Below are 27,632 nucleotides of genomic sequence, written 5' to 3' on the forward strand. Positions count from 1 at the left end.
ATTGGTCAGAGAAGGGTAAAGTTATGGATACAGGGTAAGAAACAAGAGTTACGTCACATAGCCTGACAGTGCTGACATTTTCTTCAAGACCATTGAAATCTTTATGGTTTTCTCCAAAATTTTAATGAGGTTCAGATCCTATTCCTATACATACATGTTGCTATAACAGAGTCCCATAGCATTGTTTTAACACACGAAAAGGAAAAAATTTTAAAAAAAGATTATTCTGACCTGATTTTCCTACTTCACTTTCAATTGTAATTAATGTTTCAAAAATTCCCACTGAAACCAGTGACATAAAATATAAACCAGGTGTGGATTTTAAAATACTGCTGCTCTTTTCATTTTTTGCTACTCACTTTCTTCTGTGGTGAGATTTAACCTCTTGTTTAGATCTGTTGACGCAACGGGTCCCTGTAAAAGTCAGAGAATTGCTCAAAATGAATTCATTGTTTAGAAAAAAAAAATGAAGAAAGCAGAACACACTTGACAAAGATGATTAAAAGATGCCAGAAACCCCTATTTACTTGCGTGCAGTTGCATCCCAGGTCATCTGTAGGAAGCAGACTGAAAACTGGACATGAAAGGGGAGATGAGACTTCCTCTGGATGTGAAGGATTGTAAAAGGGTTTCTTTAAGAGGTGATTCAAGCTGCCATGTGTTCCATTGTTTTCTGCTGGTGCTATACGCAGCAAATCTGTTGAAACATTTGAAATTTGTAAACATATTTTAAGACTAAAACAGTATTTTAAAAAGTTATTATCTGTCCAAATCTACTAATCTCCTAGTAATTTTTAAAAGTAGAAGAAATAGCTTATTCCATTATTTAAACTATTACAGTAACTACTCCCACCAACTTGCAGTTTTTTAGGTCTGAAGGTTCTTTGCTATCTTCCACGGCATCAAGACTTAGTAACTATAAATTTGAGTACTGTTGGTACAGTTTTATACATTGTCACAACATTGACAAGACTAGACAGTTTAATGCAAAGTATAAATGTTATTGCAAGTGCATCACATTGTGAAACCTAGTAAACTATTGTATTTTTGTGTGATGCTTTAATCCATATTTTCTGAGGCTCATGCTTCCTAATTGTGCACTGCTGGGACTACAATGGTTCACCCTAAGTTATGAGCAAGAGCAGATACTCTCTGCAAGATTCTTATCCACAGTTCCACAGACATTACTTTGACAGCAAACCCCTTTGGCAGGTGTGGTTCCCTCTGATTCTTTAGTGGAATTCTTCTACAATCAGAAAAAACCTTCAAAGCAGTGCAACTTCTGGAAGTCAATTTCTTATCAGTGTAAAGACAGCCTAAGAGCATGGCTTCAGTGTTTTGGTTTTGAATTAATTCACTCAATTTTTAGCTATGCTTCTTTTAGCTCTTATAACACTGGTATTTGAAAATACTAGAACTTTATAGTCTAAAGTACTGGATTGTTTCTACTCACCACACATAAGGTTGTAAACCTCAATGTTTTCAAAAGCATCCACTTCTGTTTTCTCTTTAAAGCTTGGGCCATATGCTAAGAATATAGCCTAGAGTGTAATAGTAATAACAAAAAAAAAAACATTACCTAAAGGACCAAAGTCAAAACCAATTCAGTTGCACTTTATGAAAACTGGGACATTGGAACAAAATACAGTCTTTTCACAGTCACAGAAGTTAAAAGTACAGGATTATTCTGGTAAGGCAGGCAATTTTCTGCCATTGCACATCATTTGAAGAAAAATGCAAAGCAAAAATTCTCATTTCAAGCTATATAATGATTCTCATTTGGTTTTGGGGTGTTTTTTTAATACCTGTTGCACTCTGAAGTCTTTGGGTCACTTAAGAGTCTATGGCCATGGTTAAAACAAGGAGCAGGGAACTGCAGAGGCCCATTCCAAACTCAGCAAAGACCTGCATCTGTACAACCAATGGTGCAATGCAGCGCTGGGCAGCCGTTCTGGAGCCTGCAAGCCTTGTGGCAGAACACTGATAATGATGCTATGTACAGACTCACAGGATTGTCTAGTGCTTTGTGAGCCTCCTGAGGTGCCTGCCAGGAGATATGGGAAACAGGACTAACAGGACAATGATCTGTTCTAAAATAATATTATGTGTCCATAACAGAAAAGGAATTTTCAATTTATTATAGAAAAATTAAATATTGCTCCTTTCTTTAAAAAAAAAAGCATCACTTGCAGCACCTGTGCAAGGTTATCTATTATTAAGGTTTCCATGGTAACCAGAATTTACCTCTTCTTTCCATGCGAACATTCAGCATAATTCTGATCACTGACATTTGGTTTTAACATAGTTGTAAAGATCTGGAAGGATCTGATTCTTAGGCACAGAATATGGGATTTACAGTGGCATGCTTGACCTTAGCTAAAGGTTCACATCACAGAAAGTACATGAAACACCAAAAGCTCAAGACCTCAAAATATTTTCACTGTAACCAGAAGTGAAAATGAGATGAAACTGTAACATAGGCTATACTAACACACAGTATATCTAATTAGTTTTTTGTTCTGGTGATATGATTAATTCTTGTAAGATAAGGAGAGACAATAAGATTTAGTTTATTTGAGCATACAGGCTTCCAGATGCTCAGATGAACTCCAGAGCCTATGGAGATTTTTTGGTCATTGCCTCAGTGGAAGAATGAAAGAAAAAAAGAATTCAGTAGCTAAACATGGTGGACTTGGTTTACTGCAGTCTAGCCGTCTCCAAGCAGCTAAGGTAAGCCCAGACTGTTTTTACTACAGGACTCCAAAGAAACAGGCCTTATACACATCAATGAAAGGCAATACAAATATTTGGACCTAGTATGTGTTTACAATTTACATGTCTTGTGGCCAGAAAAGAAAAAGCGCACTGCAAAAACTGTCATTGTTCTGTATTCTGGTGATTTACCTGGCACATGATGATTTTGTACATAAGAAAGTGCAAGAATAGAATAGAATAGAAATCATCTTACCTCCATACTTTTGAATTCATTGTTATAGCCATGGTTACCTCCATCACAAGATGTGTAATTTTTATCCCTTAGGAGAAACCATCACAGAGTGTAAATAAAAATGACACAAATAGAAGCACTTAGTAACAGTCATTGTGGCTCCATCATTCCTTGAGAACTGACTCTGCCATCATATTGTAGCATTTATGGCTCATCATAGCATTCATTTCTATGAAGACCTCTTTCTCCTCTAACAGAAATTGCTATGGACAGTACTAAATTATCCTAACTGGCTATGAGTGTACAGTGAAACAATATTTTCAAAGCAAGTTGAAAAAATGGCCATTTTTGAACTGAGGCATTTACCTAGCTACAGGTTGCAGAAGTGCAATCTATTTTGGAAGAATTCCTAGTTATATTCTTTGGCATTTTAACAGAAAGCTTACAATGAGAGAACTGCTGTCAGCTTCTGTGGAATAATATAAATAAGACTGCAAGGGATTTTGCCTTACAAGACAATGCATTTTCATCATAGATTCTGAAGGATGAAGAGACGTGGATTATGTGGGGATGGGTTGTAGAATTAGCAACACAACAGAATACTCTGACATGGTGACTAACACTTATTTTCCTCTACCCATTGCTAAGACACATGGAAAAATTAATGCACCGTTGTCAGGTGCAGGTATCCTGTTTTCAGAGGCCCAAGAACATTTGAACATAGTTTAAAATAGAGTGATTATAAGATTTTTTTTTTCAGTGCACATTTCTTTTTGTATGTCCTGGACAGCGATTTAGTTTCACCAAAACAACCATGTTTCCTTTTTATATATAGTCTGATTTTAACTGTAAGAAACATGGAAATGTAACAAGTCTAAAGCAAAACAGGAAATGAAGCAGCTGTGAAGGAAATTAAAGGGATGAAAGTGGGATGAACAAAACAGCATAACAATCACACAAATCATGTTACCTCACAGCCAGCCACTGTCGATCCACCAAAAGATGAACTTTATCAATACGAATGTTGTTGGCATAGTGGAATCGTTTGGGCAAGTCAGGGGTCAGGTAGGGCTTGAAGTGCTGAGGGGATCTTCTGCACTGTGCGAGAGAAAGGAGTCCAGTCACGAGTTTCACTCAGTTTCAAACAACCACCCATCATTCAAAATTATCCTTAGTGATAGGAATGCAAGCACAAAGCCCATTAGTCATAGATAGCTTCTTGCATGACTCACAGATGTAATTTTTGGCCCCAGAAGCAATACAAGGAAAAGCGACACTTTTGGAACTCTTTGAAAATAGGCTACATACAATTTGTATATCAAGCCCACAAATACTGTGGTAAAATTACTTTTAAGGCTTAAAGACACTCAGTAGAACTGTATATTTAGTATATTTCCGTACTGATTGGCATCTGATTGGTAAGATTACACTTCATAAGAGAAAGTTCCCTGGTGGTTTATTTCTGCCACCTTCTGTCACTTTACCATTCAATAAATAACAAGCAAGCCAAGCACACACAATTTAGCACAGTCTAGGGTTTTAGCTGCAAGCCTGAGCATGTAAATGTCCATTGCTCAGCTGTTAGCTAAAGATCTTAACTTTTACACCCACATTTAGTGTGTTCATATAACAGCTGCATTAGCAGGCATGCCATGGAAGAGCTTGGAATTGTGAGCCTAATGATAACCATATGACATACTGCAAGGCTTAACTATATATGGCCATTAGAAGCCCTTCCAGCTGGAAGCATCATGGCAAAGTTTCAGAAGTGTTGCTCCAAAACAGGAGTCCAGTACTGGGATAACCCAGAATATCTAAAATGCTAAAGGAAGAGCTGCTGGGAAGCTGCATAGGCCACAGAAGTGGACCTGTTTTACCACACAGGCTGTGCAAACTATACCATGCTTGGAGCCTGTTCTGACATCTTCACTTCTAAATACTAAAACTGTACGCTCTGCATAGGATACAGACTTTAACATGCGATATGGGAGTAACTGTGCCTCAGTAGTCATCACAGAAGAACAGAGGAACCCAGGAACATGAAAAATAAGGATTCAGTGTGTTTGCTATCTCGGAAGAAGAGGTCTAATTAAAAGGAAAAATAGAGGAAATCAGCATATGACTTATGTCTATTCATTAGCAATAAATATAAAGCACACAACTACCTTATCTGCAAAAAAACCCCATTTTAATAACTTCACAGGGACAAAATACACCAACCATTTATGAAGAAGAAAGAAAAGAGGGCACGTCCTGGTACCAGACTATTCCCATAAGGCACAAGATGTCACATCTCTGTAACTATTAGCAGTAACAGCTTCAGCTGAAGTTGAGAACATGCAGATTGTAATATTCCCCTCACACCAATGCTCTTTGATATGACAGACTCTGTGTCATACGGTGAGGGAGGGGATGTAGCGCTGAGAAAGCTCCTTCAGCTATTCCCAGCCGCTGATCCTACTCCCGCAAGTACAACAGGTTAACGGGAGACCTCTAGTGGAGATTTATCGGAAACATATCCATTTGGGAGCCCGGGATTTTGACAAACTGAGAGCATTTTTATAAATGTACCATAACACCTGTCTACTGCTTGGCACAGGACAAGCCACAGAATAGAAAACAAACTGGCAATGAAGAAAACAAGGGGAATTTATGACAGCACACTGAGAGCAAGCAGTTTAAATGTTTAACTCGGTGTAAATTGTAAAAGGAAAGAAATACAGAAAGACAACTGTCCTACAATTTTTTTAGTTTGGCCAGTGCATTCATCCCACATGTATTAATGTATATCTTGAACACTACAAAAAAGTGACAGAGACTGAATTATCTGTCTAAAAAAGTATAAGGAAAGAGGAAAGCCCCATGCACTGTCACATCACCCTTTAGTAAAAGAAATAGGTTTGGTCCTCCTTTGCTTTGCACTCTGTTCTGCACTTCTTTATTTGTATCCTTCAGAACTCAGCTGTCAAAGTGTGCCCACATGGGAGACAGGCAAGCTTGGACCTGCCCTCAAGTGCTAGATCCATTCAGCTTGGCTCAGTTCCAAGCAGAACTACCAGTACAGGACCCTGTCGTAGTGCAGCACATGTAAAAGCACTGCAACTATTTCAGTGATATGTCAAAAGGTCCTAAGACAGTCTTACTGCCTATGCCAAAGGCCTATCTTGCCTAGTACTCTGTTTAAAATCACACCTCCAAAACAAGCCAAGTATTGATTGAATTTTCTTTCTCATACCTGCTTAGTTTCTTCTAGGCTTCAGGGACTTTTTAAATCAGATGTTCCTTGTGGATCAGATCTAAAAGCCCTTACAGTGCTGTCCTGCATTAATGTGTCTGAAATCCCCCCGCTCCTACTTATATTTCCAGCCTCTACAACACTATGTGCCAATGTACTCTACAATCTCTTGTGTGGAAAAGTTACTTTAGCCTAGCCTGAGTGCAGCACTTGTGTTCCAGTGCTAACAGATGCCTATTGTCTAAAGCATCTCTGTGCTGTATTCTCTTTTGTCATGAAGATATACCCAAGTTTCTGCCCCTGAACTCAGCCTCTTCTCTTTCAAAGTGAAGTACAGAACAATTTTCCCTGAACAGAAATCCCCTAAGGCAAACCTTTGTGCATAATTTTTTAACAACTTCCAAAACTGCCTCCCAAGGGAGAGTGGAGTCAGTACACTATTTAAACTGGCACCATTGTCTCATTTTTTCACAAACTGGTTTTTCCTCAGATTCCTATTAAGAGTAGCTATAAGTAAAAGTTATGAGAATATTTACTCACTGTGAGGTTTTTAACGATTCCTTCTGAGTCAACTGTTAAAAAGAAACAAAAAGAAATGAATTAATATACCTATGAATGGCTGAAGGACAAAGCTTCATGACTAAAACTTACACATGCTTTTTGTCCCTAAAGTTGCTTTTCTTTATTAGCTTGTGAAGATAGTGGCAGCTATCACCTTCCACAGGTAGGAATGTTATGTTTCCAATGGTAATTACCAGTAAGTGTGCCTGTGGAAGTAACTAGAACACTAGAACTTTGGGTACATCAGGACAGACAGTAGAAAACTGCCATGCTGATGACTGCCTCCACCTAAAGCTGACAAATCATCAGACTCGAGGTTTTTTCTCTTATCTAACCCCTGTTTGAAGTATAACCTTTTTTACATTGAACAGGACCTGGAGAACTTGTCTTGTATTTTGCTTCCAGCAACAGTCACACAGGAAATTTCAGTCTATCTCGGTATTTTCACCTTGCACATTTTGAAAGACTAGTTTAACCATTTGAGATTAACTTTCTAAAAAGTAAAAATGAGCACTTCATGGAAGAAAAATTCTTACAGAAAATCTAAGAGTATTAGAGGAAATAAGTCAACAATTTTATTGAGATTGAGACACAGAAAAACCATGAGTATTCTTTCCTCAGCTGCTTTTGTATGACTTAAACCAATGAAAGTTTGCTTTATGTCATATAAATATTGTGCCTTCAAATATAAGTAAAATTATAAAATCTGAATAAAAAGTTCAATAGGATCCCAGCTCTTATTTGCAACCTGAAATAACTATCACTTTTACAATACTTTACAAATTCTTTGAAGTCAATACATAGAGAATTTCCATGATTTTATCTCCATTGTTTTCCCTGATACAGAAAGTTCTGGGATTTTTTTTCCATTCTGATAGCATGGTATCTATTTCAAGTCAGAGTTAGCTCAAATGGTTTCAATTTTCTGTTCCTTTGAGACACTAGCTATAATGTCTTAACCAAGACTTAGACTCCACTGTGCTAAGGTTCAGAGACTCTAACTTTGTACACACAGAAATATTCATTACTTCAAAAAGACTGACTCTGCCAATGTTGCACAAGAAATCTGTGAAGAGCAATGCACTTATGAAAGACCTGAATTCCAGTTTAAAAAAAACCCAAACTACCTTTACTTCATCTTTCCATGTCAAGAAAATACAAATTAGAGTCTGCAACAATCTTTTCTAACCTTCTAATTCATCTAAAGTGGTCATTCTTAACAAAAAAAAAAAATCCCAAACAACTTCCATGGATGTTGAAGCCAAGTTAAGGGAAACAGAAAGCTGCTCACACTGCTGACTACTACTGATTATCCACTTTCTTATTTATTTGTTCACTTTTTTGTTTGATTGATTGTTTATTTCCTGCTACACTGACTGCTCAATCCCAGGATTGGTCCAGACTTACAGGTTAAATAATCTTTTGGAACATTCGTTGCTCGAATGCGAGCTGCAGGCCCAGCATACAGGTAGAAATCCACCTCTTTGAAGTAATTAGTCATATACTCTAACTTCTTGCAGTAGGTCTTCTCCATCCCTAAAGGGCAACATAGAAACAGTTCTTTTTCATATGGCAAGGAAGATAAAGTGATTTATAAAATGGATTAATGCTACTAAACCCAGATATTTCACACAGGAAGAAAACAGTGACTCAGTAAAGTTAACTTGAAAAAATAAGTATATACATTACCATGATCGGCTAAAACAATGAGGTTTACACATTTGTGCAGGTTTCTTTGTTTAAGTCCATCCATGAGCATCCCCACTGCTTTATCTGCTAACTGTAAGGCTTTGATTACCTGTGAGATAAATCAGTTACATCTAAGATCCTTAAAGGTTGAACTTTCTGCCTTCATGCAAGTAAAAATGTAATATTTTTGGGTTACAAATTAGGAAACATTGAAGTACAGTGTAAAAGACAGCTCTGAGGATTTGCCAGGCCATGTGCTTCTAAATATCACATAGTAATATAATTAAAGTTCAGTCTAAATATAAAAATTAATATTTTTTGTATTAGTATGATCTGAAATTATTTTCTGCCAGTCTGTTTGGTTAATGGTTCTTTTGATTCACACACAGTATGGGAATCATACCATTAGACTCAACCCCAAGCAAAAGTTCTTAACAAAAAGTCATAAAACAGCCATGGCAATTTTTCATCTACTATCCTTTTCAGGTCCATAAATTGGTTAAGTTCATACTACAACACCATTTTTAGTGCAATTAAGTATAAGAAAAATATAGAAACTACTTACACCAGCACTAACTGGTCCAAACGAATGTCCAGAAGAATCTGGTTGTTCAATATATAAAGTGTATATATCAGGCCTTGAATTAGAAATAAATAAGAATGGAACATTATGAGAATTTAGAGGCAGCACCTAAAGAGAACATTTTGATTTGAAAAAAAAAAAAAAACATATTAAATGACATTTTAAAAGGAATTATCAGTAACCTCTTTAAACCTTGATAACAGTCCATACAGTAAATATAATCATCCAACTTCCTCTGAGTTTTGTAATTAATCAATATGGACTCTTTGAAGTTACAATTTCAGAAACAATATCCAGTGTCTTAACAGGTAATCAGAAATCACCCTGGAAAAATTCAAGATCTCAGACATCAGAGCAAACAATCCTTTTTGAGATGTAAATGGAACTACCATCTGAAAGAGCTCTTCCTGACTAAGCAGTGAGACTCTAGAGAGCAAATTCTAACTGCAAATACATTAGGATTTTATTAGCAAATTGCCATATAAAATATTTCATTTCTTTACAAGCCGCAAAGTTAACACCGCGATCCGCACTGACATTTACTTTTCATCCTGAATTACTTACTGCAATTACTTTCATGTATTTAACCTTTCTTGGGCATTAGCCTTCACATAAAATCTTTCATCCACACCCTTAAACTAGAAACTGAATCAATGTTTCCTACAGGACATGCACCAAGAAAAAAGACAGAACAATCAAATAAAACTCATACAACAGTACATCCTGTTCAGCTATATGTTCACTTTTTAATCTTTTGTATCTACAGTCTTATCATAGCTACGATAAGATACAGAACAGGTTTAAGTTCAGCAAATAATCATTTAAAATGGTGAGGAAGATTCCATGTTTCACAAACACCAACATAAATTTCAATTGCTAAGCATTAACACCTTTCTAAGCTATAGTCTAACAAAGCAGGTAGATATTACAAGGTGTTACCTCTCAGACTGGGCATTATCAAGCCACTTGAGTATTCCTGAAATTCTCTCTTCATATGGAACAGAACTGAAAAGAAAAAAAATACATAAAAAAGATATGATGTTAACAGAACTTTCTGACTAGCACTTTATTTCCCAGATACAGTGTCCATACTCTAGTCATATATCAAAGTCACAGATCTGGAACAAAGAATGATGCATTTTAACAAGGTATAGCAATTAATTTTATTACTCTCATTTTTAATTGAATATAAGTCACTATAAGTGGTAAATTAGACAGACCCTGATTTTGCAAACACAAGCCTGTGTTGGTGGGACTACTCATATATTTAAAAATACATGCAAAAAAAGATATTTTAAATTGAGGAAATAAACCTGAAATACAAGGTAGAATAATTTTTATTCTTTCCAGCAAGTATAGGCCTTGGACTTTCACATTTTAAAAGTAAGTAATAATGCCATCCAGTCCTTTGTGAGATCATGCTTTGTTTCCTATAAGAGAATTCACCCATTAAATATCTCTGCTTTCCCTCAAAGTCATGCACAAGCTATATGTTAGTTACTCACAGTACTTAGATGTTTTCTGAGTACCAAGCCTACACATCACTGCAAATTCTGTTATCTACAGAGACTTATGGCTCTATGCTTGCTTTAGATTATCTTTCTAAAGAATCATGGGAAGCATACTGCAATCATCACAATCATCAAAATAATTTACTAATGCCAATGCCTTCCATAGCAAAACAAACAAACTGCACAAAACACAAATGACAAAAAAACCCCAACAAAAATAATGCCACAAAAAACAATGAAGGCAATTGGTACTTCACATGTGCAACCTTTGAATGAACTAGGAAAAAAACATACAAGAACTATGATTCAACAGGCATGTGCACAATATCAAACATGCAAGCAAGACCAGAGGAAATTCAGAGCCCCTCTTCTTTCAGTCGCTTCCCTATCCAGCAGTCTCTCTCCAATAATTTCTGTCCCCCATAGCCTTTTGCCTTGGCTTCCTAGTTTGTGTTTGTTGTCTTAAGGTATAGATTATCTGTAAGCTTATTCTCAAGTGCAAGTATTTTTAGAGTGCTATATAATATATGTTGATTTTACACATGGAAATATCGCAGTCATTGGTGCAGCTTAGCAGTGGCTACTAATCATTTCCAGGATGCTCTCCTAGTGTTTTGCATTTGGCTAAGACTTCTAAACTGTCTAGGAGAGCAGAATATACAGTACCCTTTGACTTTCTCATTGTGAATCCCCTGAATGGCTTTGAAATTTTCAAGTATTTTTGGTAATTCCATGGCATAACCAGGATAATGTGACATGGCACTTATCTGTCAGACTTGTTTAAAAATCTTGTATTTCATTTCTTTCGGCTGTCAAATAGCAGTTTGGATTTTTGGAGTAATCTGCAGGAATTTAGTACAAGCTGTACCAGATCTTACCCGTTGTATTTGTTGTACAGGGTGGGGTATTTTCCCCCAATTGGAACATCAGAGCCTGGCCAAAAGAAGGTGCCTGCTTTCAAATTTTGGGACATTGCTGTCAGCCAGACCTTTGGGTAAAGAAACAAACAAATGATTTTTTTGTCATCACTGGAGGACTTCAGATCACAAAAGTAGAAATATGTGCTGCAAGCATGCATTTTTCCTTCTCCTTTCAGTTACCTAATGACCATATCTGATATGAAGTTTTGTTTCCTACATGCACATTCTGAAGAAAAACTAGTCGCATTGGAAACCATGATGTTGTAATTTCCTGGATAGTCTCAGGATAGAAAATCACATAGGTATTTCCATAAATGCCAAAGGGCAGCGATCCCTTTTCCTGTGGCAAACCCCAGGATCATGAAGATGGAAGAAGCTGCCTTAGGGATATTCAGATTTGTCATTAAGAAACATTTTATGACACATACAACACAGGAACAGGCTTCCTAAAGAGATCGTTGCTGCTCTATGTCTGTCAGTGTTTATGAGGCATTTGGACAACACCCTTAAAAATGTGATCAAATGTTTGGGCAGCCCAGAGCTAGTCAGGCAGCTGGGCTAGATGATAACCGTTAGTCCATTCCAAATAAAATATTCTGTTATACTAGTTTCATTTTGTTTTGTATCTATTTCAGATATAGATACTAATTGTATGACTTTATTATAAGAGAGCATAATTATATTAATCCTAAAAAGTGCAGCTCTGGTTGTGTTACAAACCTGACAGAATCCTTCAGAAAAAGAAACAGCACCAGAATCTGGATACTTGGGTATATTATAAACATTACTACACAGACACATAGACACAGACACACATATACAAAGGCATATTAAGTAAGTATACTACATATTGCATATATTTAGGGTATTTTTCAACATTATTACTAGAGTTTGATATTACTAGGAAATTAATAATATTAATCATAACCACAGGTACAATACAGGGTTGTTATGAAATGTGTCATATGTCATATATAATTGACATTTTTTTCCGAAATTAAGCTCTTTGCTACTCTCTTCCTTGTTTTTAAATGCCTGGACATTTGCAAAAAGATATGTGTAAATATATGTAATTTAGAAACCAATTTCATTTTGTAGCAAGTCATCAAGAGACAGCAAAAAAAATACCAACTCCAAAATCAAATCACACTGAAAATTTACTGTGGCTGCTTGTGGCAAGAAGACCATTCCAGTACTAGATAAAATATTTCAGGGTTTTTTTTACTAACTGCCACATTGAGTGAAAGTTTTAAGTCTCAGAATTAATATTTTAAGAGTCCTTTTACTTTTCATAACAAGCAAATTATTTGGTAGGCAGCCTATAATATGAAGCCTACAGGTTATCTAGTACTTTCTGCAAATATATTGCATAGTTTTTAATTTTATTCCCCTTTTGTTTTGTTTTATGATATGACACAAACCACTCTGGACATAAATACTGTATGACAAAAAACCTACTGGTTGCCCTTTCCACCATGCAGGTTTGAATTTTTCCTCCCCTGAGAGTGAGAAATGCGCATTCAAGTCTACATCATACATGTTGTTGTCAATGATACCATGAGATTCTGGATACAATCCCTGTAAAACAAGAATACACAAAATAAAATGCTTAGTCCTGAAATCAAATGAACCCTAAACTATGTTTCAATGCACACTGCTACAGTGCTGCAATTTCTAAAGAAATTTTTTTCTTAGAAGCAGAACGCTTTCCTAATTCACACAAATCGTCTTCCTGCCTGTGAATTCAGACTGCCCATCAAATTCCCTTTTCCGTATTTCCTTCCCAGCCCAAGCAAAACCAGATGTGCTATAGATTAAGAACCCTGTGTGTCATGTGGCTGTATGTCAGCTGCCAAACCCACCCTAACAAACGCTATCATCAAAAGGCTGCATCCTCACCCATGCTCACCCATATCCAATTAAACTGACAAGGATCAGGAATAAGCAGCCCGCAGGCCAGGGCAAGATGTAGAGCCACACAGATCATGCCTGTATGTACCATCTCAGCATCTCTAACTCTCTCTGATATCTTAGCATGAGTCCCCATGTCCTACAAAAATACAGGCACCACAAAATCCTTTCTATGTAATCAAGATAATGAAAAGGAAAATCAAAAATTCTCACTTACTGTGACAATAGTATAGTGGTTTGGAAAGGTTTTTGTGGGGTAAACAGCTCTCATGTATTTTGAATGTGTGCCACATGTTTCTGCAACAGATCAGGGTATTAATATACATTTTCTTATATTTTTTTAAATTGAAAACTAACAGTCTTAAAAACAAACAAAAATCACCACTATCAGTTGCTGCAGTTTTAGATGGAGAAATATCACTCCAAAACAAGACTCATACAATCCTGGTGTCTTCTTGTGAGCTAAGCCTACCTTCCCATTGCAGTCAGTGGACCTGGATGCCCAGTTCAGCTGCCTAAATCCTAGAGGCCTGTGGTCCTTTGAGAAATCTTTAATGATCCTTTCTGGCCTTCAGATGCTCCTCCTCCATCTTCCATTTATTTGGATTGGTCTGCCAATCCAAATAAATTTCTCAGATACTTCTTAGATCTAAAATGGCCTGGCTATACATATTATGCAATGAGACTGAAGCCTGATATCAGACCAAACAAGATACCCTGCCGAGCTGATTGGTGACAAGCAGGGAAGGGCTCATTTGCTGAAGCACTGGAAACAGATTGGGAAACCCTCTGATGTCCAAGACATCTGCATGAAAGTTGACAGTTTTGATGCAAATCCCTTTGAGATCTGCGTTCTCCTGACACAGCTCTGAAGGCCATGGCACTCTGAAGTATACCAAAAACACAGATTAGGGCAGCAGCAACTTGTCCCGTGGCACCCTCTGTCTGTTGATTGATCTAACATGTCCTCTAGGCTCTTGCACTGTGCTGTGCAGACTATATTAAACATAAACACACTGACTTCAGTGAGCATATAATCATCTCACATGCAGACATCTCTAAGAATATGTCTAAATGCAAATGTTCTGCCCTGGAGAGAATCCCACCCCAGGTGTCCTACCTGTATCTCCGAACATTGCATTATTTTTTCATCAATCAAAGGTTCTTAGCACAAAAACATCTGTAATCTCTAAATCCACTCTAAGATTCAATTTATTTACCCACAAAACAAATACATGAAGACTGGAAGATGTCTTAATGATGTTTTTACATCTAACTCACAAAGAAAATACAAAGTTCTATATTAAGCTGTAACCAGATGATTATTTCATTCATGCTAAAACACACATTTTTCATTGATGTAGAGCATTTCTGCCAAAGAGCAGAAGCTGATTTTAACTAAGCAACCAAAACAATGAAAAAGTGATTTTTTTCAACAAAACCATTCCAGTGTGATACAGAAAAAAAAAGGGCTTAATAAAGAGTGTTTGAAGAATGGCTGAATAATTGAATAATTGAAAGATATAAGAAAATCAGCAAAATTTTCTATGGATTTCTCTTGAACAATAAAGGACCTATATTCATTGTGTACACATTCTATAAGCTTGATTACCTTTACTGAAAGTTCTAGGTTAAAGGAGTTAATAGAGAGTAAAGATTTTATGCTACCAATCAACATTTCATTTTTTCTTTTGTAAAGAAAGAAATTACTCTTTCCTGTAGATTTCTGAGAAATATAAGCATGAGTGTGCATAAAAAATTGCTCAAGTTGACCACAAATATGTGCAATGCTGAATTAGATAGGTTCTTGTTTCAAAGGATTTCTTTGACACAAGACATAGAATGGTATTCGCTCCTTTTGCCAGTTTGGCATTCCCTTTTCACCTTGTTTCAAAAGACTGGAACTGAATACTGACTTCAGCACTCGTGACTCCTTCACTGATTCAAGTTCCTTCCAGTCAGAATGATGTCACAGAATAAACAATTAGCCAGAAAAGTCAGGTTGGCACCTTAGTTCAAGCTCAGGTTTCTGGATACTCTCATTATTCTCAAACAAGATTGTTAACTATTCCATAAAATGTAGTACTTCATAATATGCAAGTGAAATTTTCAAAGGAGCACAATAGAAACATAATATAGCATACTCAGGACTGATACAAATACTGTCAACTTAGACTATTGCTGCTGAGAAGAAATTACTAAATATAGAGACCTTTTGTCCAGGTGTCTGGAGATCTGAGTTCTGAAATATTCAGGAATTTTAACCAAATATGCACTAATGGTCTCTCTTTTTAGGGCGCTTCAAAGCACAAGCTAAAGAACTTCAACTTACTCTTCTTCACAAAATTCAGAAATGCTGGAAAATAGTTTCTTGAGCCTTACCACAATAATGTCAACATACTTAAAATATCTGACTTGAAAAAAAAATCCCCATAACTCAATGCATTATACTTCAATGTTCCACTCCTTATCAGCAATTCAGCAACTTTTTAATGCAGTATTGAGGGGGCAGGAAATGCTTATCTGGAACTTTTTCTCAGTTTTAAAAAGTATTTTAAAGTAAATTTCAAAGTGGGTATTTAATAAAAGCTGCTGACCAATATTAGAGGCCTTGTTAAAAAATAAAAAGTCATGTTTGCTGTGCAAATACAAGAAGCAATGCAGAATATATATAATAATGAAAAGATACAACTGATGAGAAAGGCCTGGTTTATGATTTTTTCACTGCTGAGCAACCTAATATGCATTGACAGTAGCAAAAGGGACCAGAGAGGTTGCATGCAGACTTTGAAAGAAAACAGTCAAAGGACCCTTGGTAACTTACTGAGTTTTTCCATATTTGGCAGCAAAGAACTCCAAGTGTCCAAATATTCTGCTCTAAACCCATCCATTGAAAAAAGGATAAGTGGTGGGAGAGTAAATCTACAAGAAAATATAAATTTATCATCATAAAGAAGTTCAGAGAGTTGGTGACTTATTAAGATTTCTAACAATATAAATTCAGCTTTTATAAGCAGGATCTAGTGTATTCATCTGCATCCCAGAATGAATAACACAGTGTGAGATAAAGAAATGTTCAATATTGACAGCAAATAATAATCCTTCTGGTAAGAAACCAGAGGAGGAATGAAATGCAAGTAATCATTTCAGTCATAATACTTTTTAAAAGTTACATATTGCAATCTCTATCTCAGTTTGTTCTTATTAACAGTGGTCTTTCCAAAACACAGAAGCACACTAGCATCCATAGTTTGTACAAAAATAGTCTGCATAGAACAGCTCACTGATTTGAAACTGAAATTAAATGGATCTTTATACTGCAATGTGGTGTATTCCACTTAAAGAAGCTCCTCTCCACTACTTTCCAAGCTGTAGCCTACAAAACTCTGTTAACTCAATAAGTTATTTGTTAACCTAAAAAGTGTACTTTGATACCTATTTTGAGAGGTGCAGGAGCTGCAAAGAAGTCACAATGCTAATGGTCTTACTGTTGTAATTAAACTAAGTTGATAGTAAAATCAAATAAAATAATGGATAATGTCACAAATACCATAACTGAGCCAGAAATTAATTAATCTTTCTTCAAGGACAACTTTTAAATGTTGTTTCTGTCTAGCCTCTACCCACTATCCTGAAATCCTGCACAAATAGCAATATTTTTTCAGCATTTGTATATATACATCTACTTCATAGCTGTCTTATCTCCATAGCTACCTTTTTTTCCTGCAAATAATTGGAGCAAAAATCCCCTGAAAAACTCTGTTGCCTAAAGAATTGCAATCACAGATTCTATCTATCTGTTATTACAGACTGCATAAGGTGACTTATCTGAGTTGTCAAAGATACAACATGGTAACATAAAATGAACTATGAACAATTTGTGATAAATGAACCTTGAGATAACTCTAACAATTTTTTCCAGGTCTTTGCTGAATTTCAATCTGAATTTGAACTTCTGTACTCTGCCCTAAACTGTAAATGATCAATTAATGACGAAGGTTTTAAAAAAAACAAACATTCCTAGTCACAAACCATTTCTACAGAATATTCCTCAGGGCAGGGACTTTACTCTCTATAAATACAAAAACCTGTTTCAGAATACTGGAGTATTTCTGACCATTGCAAAGATTTTATTTGCTAAGAAGACAAATTCCTTTTTCCTACCCGTCTGGACACTGAGGAGTTTCAACTGACTCACATGGTTCTTCTACCCAAGATGTTTCACCTAAAAGGAAAGAAAAAATACTGAGTTAGCACTGAACCCCGCCACCACCACTAAAAAAAGCAGCTGCCTGGATGATCTTTTTAAAGTTCTTCCTGTAACATTTTCTGCTTCAACAGAAATCTAGATCTAAAGACACCTTTACTTTAGAAACAATTTGGTGCAACCTATCAAGCCCTCAAACCCTGAAAGGACTAGTGCTCACAACTGTAAGTCAAAAACAAAGAACATATGCTACACAGAAAAGCAAAGAAACAAATGAAGAAGAAAACAGTATGAAAGCTTAGCCTTTTATTGAGTTTTAAATTAAAAATATTCAAACTCTATCCTGTCCACACTGGGCTACTTATTCCTTTTTCCTTTTCTGCGTACCACTGACACACTTAGAGACAAGCCCAGGGCTCCCTTTAGTACTTCTTTTCTTTCTGTATGTTGTGGTTTAACTTTTTTTAGCTTTAATCTACATTTAGTTAACAAGTATAATTTTGCAGGAATTGCCTTAGATTTATCCCCTTCCAAAATGCAAAGGAATTCTGGTAACAGACACCATGTCACCTCAAGTGTCATTCCTGTAACTGAATTATACCTGCACTATTCTTTATGTGTTTAGCTGGAGCCAGTATGAAACAATTATCCATGAACAAAGATATTCAAAAATAAGTAAAACATAAGAAATCCAATCTAAAACCAGATTTGTAATAAAAAGGATGGGAAATTTTAAATTAGAGATGACTACTACAATATATACTTCAGATTGTCTCCATTCTACTTTGGAGGGAAAAAAGGATGAAAAAAAAAAAGAATAAAAGGAAACAATCCAAAGCCCCCACATGGTATACTTCTGCAATATCCAAATCATTCTATCTATCTCATGAATGACATAATTCACAGTGTTCTTCAGAAACAGCATTTTTCACAGTGAAAAATACCAAAAGCTTCATCTCAAAATATTAATTTTTCAAAATGCGAGTCAGACTCTGGTCTTGAGAAACAAATTCATCTACCTTTATATTTTCAATGTTTGCCCATCTATTTCATACAAAAATTTATATATAAAACTTTTTGATTTTGATTTACCTTTGCAAATGCTGTAGTAATTTACACAGCAGTCTTTTTTCTGCAAGCAGTCATCCGAACAAGAACAATAACTTCCAGGTATTCTTGTCTCACCGCAACGGAAATTAGTGCACGTCCAAGATCGGGCTTAAAATTGGAAGGAAAAAAACTGTGATTCAGTTCACCTCATGTGAACTTCTTTGCATGGAAATCCTTCAAACAGGTAAAGGAAAACAAATTGTTATTTATGTATACTGTTTGAGTTGCTTTAGAAGTTTGCTCTGGAAAGAAAACTCAAAATTTCATTCAATGCAAAAAGTCAATTTCTTTGGTAATTGAACAATAACACAGAGTCATAAAATAATTTATTTTACAAGGGTATCCCCAAAGTCATCTTCCTCAAAGCCTTCCATCTTTCCAAAAAGATCTAGGGAAAAAACCAAACCAAACAAAACAAAACAAAAAAAACACCACTCCCTATTTCTTTGACAGAGTAGAAAGAGAAGCAAACTGATCTTTTTCATGCTCTTGCACATGAGTTACAGCAGAGAGAAAAAAAAAAAGAGAAATGAGGGCTGAAGTGGGCAGAAAAAGCAATAAGGATGAAGAAATACCTGAGCAGCTGCTGGGAAAGCAGAACAGTAACTGGAGAGGAGCCTGGCCTCAATCCAGAACCAGGCTATTCCCCTGGAAGACAAGTGGACTCCTCCAGTCCCAGGCACCCACCAAGGTCTGCATGAGGCTGGAGAGCACAACTGACTGGGAAACACCCCCTTATTTACAAATGTGCAAGAGGTACTGGCACAGCAGGGCTGCTTCAAGGGCCCTGTTTAAAGATAACCCATTATTTCTGCTCCTGCTCATCTTCAGCTTTGTATGTGCCATGAAATATGCATGGCAAACACTCTGGTTATTCATAAGGGGCAAAAATACAAGGGTCTGATTTGAGAGAGATGCAGGAAGATTTTGTGTCCTGCCAGGTCACCAAGCTACAGCTCTCTAGCCACCTGATTACAGAGGCAGCTTGACTCTCCCACATCCACCTGAACAGGAAGAATAACTTTACTATGAGCGTGACAGAGCACTGGAAATGTTACTCAGAGGGGTTGTGGAATCTTCTTTCCTGGAGATATTCAAAAGCCACCTGGATACAAGCCTTAGGAGTGTGTTCTAGGATCTTGCTTGAGCAGGGAGGTTCAACTAGATTGCCTCCAGTGGTCCATTGCAACCTTAACTATTCTGTGATTTTGTGATTTTTGTCACATTTCCCTCCCTAGGAAATGTGACATGACCTCTGTGTATCTGCATAAACACGACAGTTACCCATTTTCTATTCCAGTCACATGAAGAAAAAAATTCAAAATCAAATGGACACCAGAGAGCACTGCCTGGAGGGGAACTTACTTGGCTCCACACAGGTGTCCTCATAGTCCCAGCAGCAGTCCTGACGCTCCTTGCAGCCTCTGTCGCACTGGCAGCCGGGCACATCTTTCCTGTGTGGCTCACTGCACTTGTGTCTGCAGCTGGCTGGAGGGAGAAGGCAGCAAGGCTGAGTGCTCAGATAACCCTATCCCATGCAGGTCAGTTAAACAGATCATGGATATGGGCTGCAGGGAGAGATGTGCTGAATAATTTCCCAAATCTGATTCCCTAGCCATTTTCCAATACGGTCATCAGCACACGGGCCAACAGGGTGGAAGCAAGGCTGTAGGAATCCCTCTGGGAGCTGAAGCTCTGGCAGCTGTTGGCACCATGCTGGCCCAAAGCCTGGGGCAGGGCTGTTTCTGCGACAAGTCTCTGCAGGACCACTGGCACAGGAGCAATGCCAGGTTGTTCCACTTATCATTGTCTGGGGGCTATGTGCAAATCACAAATGGGACGGGACTGCCAGGAACGTGCCTTGAGCTGTTTTATTTCCTAGCATCATTCTCATTACATGGTTACGACAATGGGAAGAAGATGCTATCAGCTCACATCTCAGGCAGGAGACAAAGAACTTAATGTACAACTTACTTTAAAAGCTTTTTAATAATCACACAAAGTAAAAGCATATTGGCGGTAGTTCTATCTAACCGCTATAAGCACATGTACCTTCGGTTAAAACAATGCTTGCTTATTTCAAATACCATACCTGCTCATAAGCCTTAAAACACAATGCACAGAGCTCCATTATTAAGCTTAAAACTTCCTAATATCTCCCTAGTTATACTTTTCTGCATCTTAGGGAGCTATTCTAGACAAGTGTTAATACACAGACCATTGTTCTATTTGTCCTTACTTTTCTACTTTTTACATGATTTTTCTACTGACTTATCTCATGGCTACTGCTTAGCTCTAATCACAGTTATGCTGTCTCTGAGGCCTGTCTTTTGCAGCTTTCCCAAAACCCTCTGATTTTATGGATTTCCACACCATTCTGCCAGCATGAGGAAGGGGAGAGTGGCATCTCCCCTGCTCATTTCCAGGTCTGAAATAAAAGAGGAGGACTGATTCCCACTTTGGATGTTCTGTAATAGACCTGCATGGGACAGAAGCTCCCTCAGGGCAGGGTGCCAGAGACATGGGGGCTCCCCTGGGGCAGCAATCAGGATCCATCCCACCACTCCAGCCTGGAGCAGGGCAGGTGAGGCAGCACAAGAGCAGACCCACACCAGGCACTGGACACTTCCATGACAACAGGGACAGGTCGATTGGCTCAGGCTGTTGGCCCATGGATGGGCCTGGATCAGCAGGACTCATGGCTGAGCAGGGCAAGGCTATGGCAAGCTGGAGCCATTCCTGCTGGGACAGTGCTTGGACAGGGGCAGTGGGACACTGGGCATGGTGGGGACAGCCCAGGGGAATCTCCTTTCCTGGAGACATTCAAAAAGCTTATTGGAGCACTCAGGACTCTGACAATCCATAAAGCTTATTGGAGCACTCAGGACTCTGACAATATCTCGGCTACTTTATCATTATCATGTTCCTTAAAAATCTGTAGGTTGGGCTCTTCTAATTGAAACAAAGAAAAGGGTCGAGAATATGGGCCTGGCATTGAAAGTTGAGACAAGTATTCCACAGCACAGCTCTGACACCTTTGAGCAGGGTGAAAGGACAGCTCTGGGTCTCCTGAGGACACCTGAAGAAAACCCCAAATCTCCAAAGATCATTCACAGTTCCACACCAGCCTCCACATGGACAAGCCTTGCATCCACATTCTCTGTACTCCACTTTGTAGAGCCAATGCAGAGCTAAAATAATTTTCAAATTATCAAAACCCAATTATGATTCCGTTTCATCTTATTTGCTAGGGCCCATGCTATTGAAAGTGTTCAGAAGGGTCTAAGACTTGATGAGCTACTAGGAAAACAAGTACAATATGTTTTGATTAGCAATGAGAAATTAGCAATGAGAAATGTGCAATGAGAATGTGCTTCCTTGAACTCCTCCGGAAGGGATTACTATTGTTTTGATTCTAAAGGAAGTGTTTTATTTAATTTACAGTGTGCTCCATTTGTTTGTTCTCACCTAGACTGACCCCCTGACATCAAACATTACTTTTTTTTCCTAACTACTCCACTGAATCAAGCCACTACTCCCCTTTTACTGTAGCTTTACAGAAACTCAAGTTCTCAAAGAATATTCATTATCTGTTTTAGCATCAGCCTCCTGAACTATGACAAATATACTGAAGATGATCCTATGATATTTCTTTCATGAAATATTATTTAAGTAATAATTATATATAATAGGATAATTGCAATAATTACATATATAATTATATATAATAGGATAAGATATCCCAAATTTTCTGGAAGTGATAACTTAATAAAGCTTCCAATGTGCCATGAACTAGGCTTCACACATTTGGAAATATTCAGCAAGGCACTTGGTGGTTTAGGATAGGTTTTCCAAGTATAGATTGTGAGTGTTCAGTTTTTATACAAGGGAACTCGAAAGAACTTTGCAAGAACTTTATTTTCACAGAGGGTGACTTTTCACAGATCATTTACATTACACTATACAAAAGAGCCTTTGCTGAAAGCCTTTGCCAGATCCCAATCGTTGGTAATTATGCTGAAAGTATCATAAACATACCTTGCTCCTGCTTTCCATGTTTGAGTCCTAGTCCCAAACCTAGTCCCAGGGATACAACCACCAACGCACACAGCAGAACCTGTCACACAGACACAGGGAAACCAACGTTCACAACTGTGATAAATTGTTTTGTTTATTAGAAATTAACTCTTACTAATATTTCTATGAATGCATGATTTAAGAACTAATAATTTCTCTGAAGTTCTTCATCAAAAAATAGAGCCTGAAGATAGGAGAGGCACAACAGTTATAACCTTAGAATCTGAGGTCCTAATGCTGCACTTTTAACCTGTATCCAGTTGTGATGTTGTAATTGAGGAAAACTTTGCTGGAGAAAAGAAAGTAGGAAGTAATCAGTGTATCTATCTGTTTTGCATGGGCTTTGCCTGTACAAATAAAGGCAATCACTTCTATTTATCTTCTGTATTTACCTGATATGATCACAAGGATTTCTTAAGAAATTTAACGATTGAGGCTGAAAGTGTAAAATTTTCACCCACGTGCCAGTTTCTTATAAAAAGTCACCTTGTTCGTAAGGTTAGAGGAAATTGGAAGGAGACCAACAGCCCAAGGAAACTCCATAACAGAAAGCAGCATAACTTTTGGGAGACTGGGGGAGAGCTGAGAAAGCCTCTATTCATCAATAGACACAAAGCTCAATAGACCAAAGACAAATGGCAATTCATGCTGGCTGAAAGGTGCAGAGAAACGTGGCAACCTTCTCAGAGTATTTTGTGATATGTGCACTTACCTCTTCACTAAGATAATCATGGGAAAGAAAATGCATATCACAGAAAAAATCACCATGAAACAGCCCAGTTTATGTCCCATTTTAGCCTCAGAGCTTTTGTCTTCTGCCATTTCCAGGAATCAAACTGCTGATTCCTGGAAGTACTAAGGTTAAAAATAAAGTAGAAATGAGAGAGGATTATTCTCGAGCTCGGTACAATTGTAATGGAGCCTCTTATCTGAGACTACAGCAATTTTAGGGAATTGAGAACAACTGCCCATGCATCCCTTATCTTTGCTGCTGCCTGTCCTGCCTTGCAGGTGCTGGGCCAAAGTGTGGCAGCAGGGAGGGCTGCTCACTTCTCAGGTGTGGGTGTACAACTGATTCATTTCTCTGGCAGCACCAAACACTAGCAATGCCATAGTTACTTCCTTCATACTTTCTCCTTCTCAACTTTACCTTCTTCCTGCTACTTACTCACAAGTTTTTGCACAGATGTACCTCAAAAGGAGTGGAAATGGGACTGGTGAGAGAACTGGATGAGGGAGACAGATGGAGTAAGGACGTGTGGAAAGATTACCCAAACTAGCCGAAATGCTGAAGTCTCCTGAAGAGAGACCTCAGGTGTGAAGGCAGCAGTTTAATCCTACAAGCAGTCAGCAGGCTATGAGAATAAGGGTGTTAGGGTGTTCTTCGGGCTAGACCAGCAAGCACTCTTTCTGGGCAGGGAGGCTAACGCTGCCAAGTGTTTCACTGAGCACAGATAAGCCTAATCACCAGGGCATGTACCTTTCACCTCAAAGACACAGTGGTTTTACCCTTCATTTGACTAAAACTCACATTTGTAATTGAAATAAATAGATCCTACTAAATTGAAGTACAAATTAAAATACAGCTACTACAGCAACAAACATTTCCACTTCTTCAAGTAATAAGACAGCTGAAGTAAAACACAAAAATTCCTATTGGGTATACAGATAAGATGATGCATTGATTATAACATTTACATAAACACCTTTGATTTTGCGACATTTGTTCTTAAAGTGAAATAACTTTGGGAGCACCTATTCAAATCCTCAGGCTTTCCACAGCTAACTTCTATGACCAAATTCAGAATTACAACTACTTATTTTTAGAAAAGTTGTTCCTAGGGCATATGCTCTGTTTGCTGGAGACTCCTCTGCCTAAAATTTCAGGAAGTTGCCAAGAAAGTATTTAATGCATTAGATTTAGCAAAAACATAAATTGTGTGGAATATTAACATTTTACACCTCCAATATGTAGATTGTGAGTTTTGCATAAGCCGGCATTTGAAAATTAGCACATCTGAAAGAATGAATTTTTTTTAGGATACTTAAATTTCTCACTTTACTTTTCCAAGTACCTCTTGAAGGTATAATTTACTTTCCTTTATAGTTATCCAGTTTTCCCACATTCTTTCTCATGACTCATTTTTAACTGATGACTTTAGGAAAAATATGTCTAATATTTCATCTTCTTTTTTTCACAGTTTCCAGTATTTTCCTCATATTTTATGCAATCCTTGCACAATGCAGCCTTAAATTTCACATAGTACTATGTGAAATTGTTCTGATGACACAGAGCTGAAAAGCATAGTAGCTTGACTCTCTTTTTTATAGGGCTGTTTTCAAAATTAAGTTGCAAGTTTTTCTAAAATCAGTATTTGTAGTTTTCTCTAAATTTCAATTTACAAATGCTAGAGCTTGTGCAAACATATATACATATTTAATCCTTGTTTCTATTGTGATCACAAACAGAAGATACATGAAAATATTTCAAAAACTTAACAGAAATTCTATACTTTATTGTTTACAAGGCAGATGCATAGCTCTTAAAGCCTCAGGGAAGACGTGAAGAGTTGACACGATATTTGAATGTGGGACTGACAATACTGTACAAAACAATTCATTAGGCTTTTCCCATGCCTTGCTTCCTGAGGGTTTTTTGCCAATGACTTGACTACAGGTTCTGTTTTGTTAATGACAAACATAAAGATACAAAAGTAAGCAAAAAGAAAGTGTGGTTGCTTTGGCCACAAACACATCTGTTTTGAGACAATATCTAAAACAAAGTATCAAAGCAAAGTCTTCACTCTGCAAAAGAACTGTCAGGTTAATGAAGTAAAACAAAAACTGCCAGTAAAAAAAATTGCTTCATAGGTACTAGAAGAACTTTAGAAATGTGCCAGTGAAGCTAGTGCAGTTTCAGTGACACACTCAGGCAGTAAAATTTTAACTACCAATTACTAAGCTACTCCAAATGATTATACTGATACAGTGAAACTTCCAAAAATCCTGCAGATTTGAGAATGGTTAAAGTGGCAGCCCTGAAGAGCAGCACCTACTTACAGCACAGATGACTTTGTATTTCAAGACGGTTTTTTTCTTCACATACTCTTCTGTTTTTAAAGACATCTCCTCTGAATATCCTCTGTGATCCTCAAGTTCCATTTTGTCGAGCTCTGCCACTCGTCTGCGTCTCCTGCTCTCCTCACCCCCCCAGCTGTGTTAGCTGCAAGTGAGAGGCTACTCCTTCTTCAAGAGTTCTAGTACTTTGTTCATAGGTCTTTTTATGAGATCTCAGCTCTTGCATCCGAGATAGGCTTGCAGGAAGCCAAAGCAAGCAGGAAAACTACTCTGAAAGGTCAAAGGCTGAAAAACACTTATCTGTGTTTAGGGAACCTGACTGTTCAAGATAAGAACGGCATTAGGCAAACACTTAAGTGAAGATTAGAACTAAGTGTTGCTAAGCAATAAAATGCTAAAATACTCAAGTACTCAACTATTTGGTTAAAAGCTTGTCATCCAGAGAATTTATCCTCAAAGAAAGTGTTAAATATACGAAACCAGTATGAAAGGAGAGGGTTTCTTATTTCGTGTTCTGTGTCACGCCTATGTATTCAGATCCCTTTCCTTATTTAGCATCAGAGGATTTCTCCCTGTTAGTTTCAATCCATCTTTGTCTCAACTTCTTTCCCCTTCTTATACCGTTTTTTTCCAGCACTTAAAACTGTGCTAATTAAAAACAAAATATATACAGCCAAATAAAATTCAATTTTAAAAAAAAGGTTTTGTTTAAGTACAATTTAAAATCTATTTCTTTGTCATCTTGGTGGTTACTGGAAGGATTGGCTGTTAAGAAAATGTACCTTCAAATCCTACTAGGACCATGATGAATATGTAGCTATTCAAATGTTGATCTGATTCCAAATTTGAGCATCACGTGAGCTGCAACTTATAATAATCAAATTTATAATGTTTATACTTGTATAAAAAATTCCAAAGAGCGAATCTATTCAAGCTGGTATGAAGAAAATTATCTCCACTGCAACCCAAATTTGTAATCTTATTCTATACAATTTGTATTATGCGTAAATCCAACATTATACAGTACCTCCCCATTAATCACACACACACACATCATCATCATCATCATCATCCTTTAATTTGCAGATATCACTCTCTTACTCTATGAGATGTTTTACCCCTGTTAAATGCCCATTGAGTTCCCTTCTTCCATGACCAAGGTTCCATCTCTTGTGGTGATTTCTCAGGGCAGGAGGTGTGTTGTGAGGAGCTACTGGTTGCCAAAACCTATCCATGTTGGGTAAAACCTGTAGGTTGTGAGGCTTGCCCTCTGCTCGTGTGGCTTCTGCTACAGTGCTTCCCATACAGCACGCAACTGAAACAATGAGTTACAACACTTAAACATTGTTTCCACTTCAATTTCCGCACCTGGGGCCCTTGAAGGAGGCTATAAGGTTCCTTAGCTAACTCCTCCTCTTACCATACTGGTATGGACTTCTCCCAGACTGCAGACTTTCCCTTGATTGGAAAGCTGCTCTGCAGAAGAGGACTTTAGGGTGTTGGTCAACAGCAGCTGGACATGAGCCGGTGTGTGCCCAGGTAGCCAAGAAGGCTGATGGCATCCTGGCTGGGATCAGCAATAGAATGCCCAGCAGGACTGGGGCGGGGATCATCCTCCTGTACTCAGCACTGGTGAGGCCACACCTCCAGTGCCATATCCAGTTCTAGGCCCCTCACTGTAAGAAAGGCATCGAGGTGCTGGAGCATGTCCAGAGAAGGGCAGTGGAGCTGGGGAAGGGTCTGGAGCACAAGTCTTAGGAGAAATGGCTGAGGGAGCTGGAGGTGTTTAACCTGGAGAAAAGA

At 37.6% G+C, this 27,632-nt stretch overlaps 1 protein-coding gene across 1 annotated transcript in view; it reads right to left on the minus strand.

Moving 5' to 3' along the window:
• ENPP3 (ectonucleotide pyrophosphatase/phosphodiesterase 3) overlaps window positions 1-26,097 on the minus strand; it is a 36,147-nt gene extending 10,050 nt beyond the window's left edge. The window contains exons 1-19 of the mRNA XM_074537804.1: window positions 25,812-26,097; window positions 22,713-22,791; window positions 20,040-20,162; window positions 18,657-18,782; window positions 17,522-17,582; window positions 16,182-16,279; window positions 13,575-13,654; window positions 12,905-13,024; window positions 11,405-11,514; window positions 9,955-10,020; window positions 8,998-9,070; window positions 8,433-8,541; window positions 8,151-8,279; window positions 6,723-6,754; window positions 3,918-4,045; window positions 2,969-3,035; window positions 1,454-1,541; window positions 528-697; window positions 360-414 (exon numbers count right to left, since the gene is read on the minus strand). Coding sequence (XP_074393905.1) covers window positions 360-414; window positions 528-697; window positions 1,454-1,541; window positions 2,969-3,035; window positions 3,918-4,045; window positions 6,723-6,754; window positions 8,151-8,279; window positions 8,433-8,541; window positions 8,998-9,070; window positions 9,955-10,020; window positions 11,405-11,514; window positions 12,905-13,024; window positions 13,575-13,654; window positions 16,182-16,279; window positions 17,522-17,582; window positions 18,657-18,782; window positions 20,040-20,162; window positions 22,713-22,791; window positions 25,812-25,913 — 1,816 coding nt within the window. The 5' untranslated portion in view covers window positions 25,914-26,097. The remainder of the gene's footprint in view (window positions 1-359; window positions 415-527; window positions 698-1,453; window positions 1,542-2,968; window positions 3,036-3,917; window positions 4,046-6,722; window positions 6,755-8,150; window positions 8,280-8,432; window positions 8,542-8,997; window positions 9,071-9,954; window positions 10,021-11,404; window positions 11,515-12,904; window positions 13,025-13,574; window positions 13,655-16,181; window positions 16,280-17,521; window positions 17,583-18,656; window positions 18,783-20,039; window positions 20,163-22,712; window positions 22,792-25,811) is intronic.
• Window positions 26,098-27,632: the final 1,535 nt, after the last annotated feature.

The sequence above is a fragment of the Zonotrichia albicollis genome, chromosome 3, assembly GCF_047830755.1.
Source record: "Zonotrichia albicollis isolate bZonAlb1 chromosome 3, bZonAlb1.hap1, whole genome shotgun sequence".
NCBI lineage: Eukaryota > Metazoa > Chordata > Aves > Passeriformes > Passerellidae > Zonotrichia > Zonotrichia albicollis.